The sequence below is a fragment of the Echinops telfairi genome, unplaced genomic scaffold (assembly GCF_000313985.2).
Source record: "Echinops telfairi isolate 266 unplaced genomic scaffold, ASM31398v2 ScPeMD7_7469;HRSCAF=8507_0, whole genome shotgun sequence".
NCBI lineage: Eukaryota > Metazoa > Chordata > Mammalia > Afrosoricida > Tenrecidae > Echinops > Echinops telfairi.
Genome location: NW_022111372.1, coordinates 10,655,449 through 10,657,691, shown reverse-complemented (window position 1 = coordinate 10,657,691; position 2,243 = coordinate 10,655,449). Strand labels below are relative to the sequence as shown.

At 44.4% G+C, this 2,243-nt stretch overlaps 1 protein-coding gene across 1 annotated transcript in view; it reads left to right on the top strand.

Moving 5' to 3' along the window:
• Window positions 1–1,557: 1,557 nt before the first annotated feature.
• Window positions 1,558–2,243, top strand: part of LOC101642388 (histone H1.8-like) — a 1,090-nt gene continuing 404 nt past the window's right edge. Inside the window, exon 1 of the mRNA XM_045284516.1 lies at window positions 1,558–2,238. Within this exon, the coding sequence (XP_045140451.1) occupies window positions 1,571–2,238 (668 nt within the window). The 5' untranslated portion in view covers window positions 1,558–1,570. The remainder of the gene's footprint in view (window positions 2,239–2,243) is intronic.

The window sequence follows — 2,243 nt, the reverse complement described above, 5'->3', positions numbered from 1 at the left end:
AGAGAAAGAAGACTGCCGTTATTTGGTTCACTGGGCTTGGTTCCAGCTCACACCAACCCTGTTTACAACACAGTGAAACATTGCCTAGTCTAGTGCTATCAACAAAATCATTCATGCTTTTGAGCCCATTGTAGCAGCCACTGTGTCAACCTATCTTACTGAGGGTCTCTTTTTCTAGCTCTCTCTCAACAAAGCATAGTGATGTTTTCTAGGGACTGATCCCCTCTTATGACATGTTCATGTTCATGAGGTAAAGTCTCACCAACTAACTTCTAAGGAATATTCCAACTAAACTTCCAAGACTGGCTTATTCTGTTTGTCCATAGTAAATATAATATTCCCCAAACCTTAATTCCAAGGCATAAATTCACTTTTGGATTTCCTTGTTCATTGCCTTCATCAACTGAGCTTCAAGAACATTCCAAGAATGGCTTTATTGCATTAGGCAAATGACAGAAGACCTGATGTGCTGCTGTGGAACCACATTAAGACCATCATCCGTTAAGAAAGCAAAAGGTCATTAAAAAGACAGGAAAGTAAGAAAAGATCAAAGTGGACATCAGAAGAGGCTGAAACTTTCTCTTAACCTAGAGTAGCTAAAGCAAATGGGAGAAAGAATGAAGTCAAGAAGCTGAATAGAAATTTAAAAGGGCAACTCGAGAAGACAAAGCCAAATACTATAAGGAAATGTGCAATGACCTATAATTATAAAACCAGAAGTAAAGAACAAACTCAGTATATCTGAAACTGCAAGGATTTAAGAAAAAAATTCAAGCTTTGATTTGCAATTTTAAAAAATAATATAGGCAAAATATCGAATGATTTAGGAATCATCAATAGAAGATAGAAAGAATACACAAAGTCACTGTAGAAAAAAATGACAAATTAATCAACAGTCCACCATTTCTGAAATGACATATGAACATGGTGCTTAAGGCAGACGTTCAAACTGCACTGAATGTGTTGGTTAAAAACAAAGCTCCAGGAATTTGTGGAAAACCTACTGAAGTGTTTTGGAAAGTTGAAGAAGTACTGGAAGCATGGATTTGTCTATGCCAGGAAAATTGGAGGACAGCTACTTGGCCAACTGACTAAAAGAGGTCCATATTTGTTCCTCTTCCAAAGAGAGGTGACCCAACAGAATACTCAAACTATAGAGCATTATCATTGATATCACACACAAGTAAAATTTTGCTGAATATCCTCCAACAATGTGGCAACAGTATATTGACAGGGAACTGCCAGAAGTTCAGGCCAGATTCAGAAGAGGACAGGGAACAAGGGATATCATTGCTGATATCAAGTGGATCTTGGCTCAAAGCAGAGAATACCAGAAATATGTTAACATGTGTTCCATTAATTAATCAAGGGCATTCAACTGTGTGGACCAAAATAAACTGTTGATAATGGTGAGAAGAATGGCAATTCCAGAACTCTTGGATTTGTTCCTGGGTAATTTGTACATGGACCAAGAAGCAGTTGCACAAACAGTACAAGGAAATGCTGAACGGCTTAAAAATCAGAAATGGAGCCTGCAGGAAGGAGAGCTGGTGTCTTAGACTTGGCGACCATGGCTCCTGGGAGTTTTGCGTCCAGCGACATCTCCGAGGCTTCCTCAGTGGGGCTGACAGCGGAGTGGCTGGGGTTGTCAGGGTCTGAGAAGCCAGGTCCAAGCCTGGGTGTGCTAGCGCAGCGCCGCAAACCCACTGTGCTGCGTATGGTGCTGGAGGCGCTGCAGGAGGGTGAGCAGCGGCAGGGCACCTCGGTGGTGGCCATCAAGCAGTTCATCCTGCAGAAGTACCCAACGGTCAACGTCATCCGCCTCAAGAACCTGCTGAAGGAGGCCCTGGCCAAGGGTATCAACCGTGGCCTCCTCATCCGGCCCGTCAACTCCAAGGCCAGGGGGGCCACTGGCAGGTTCAAATTAGTTGCCAAGAAAAAACGGACAGTCCATCCCAAAAAGACATCCACGGCTATGGCCACCAAGGAGAAGAGCCTCAAGGACCCCAGGAAGACAAAGAAGGACCCCCCCGGTTCAAATGAGGCAAAAACAGGATCCATGAAACCCGCTCAGGTGAAGCAGGCCATCCCCAAGCCAGGCACAGCCAAGGAGAAGGCACCTAGGAAAGATGCCAAGGCCGTGGCTACGGTGGCAAAGCCGGGTAAAGCCAAGAAAGGATCCCCCAAACCAGAAAAGGCTAAAAAGGCCCCTTCCGGTGCTGCCAGGCTCAGCAGGAAGTCAA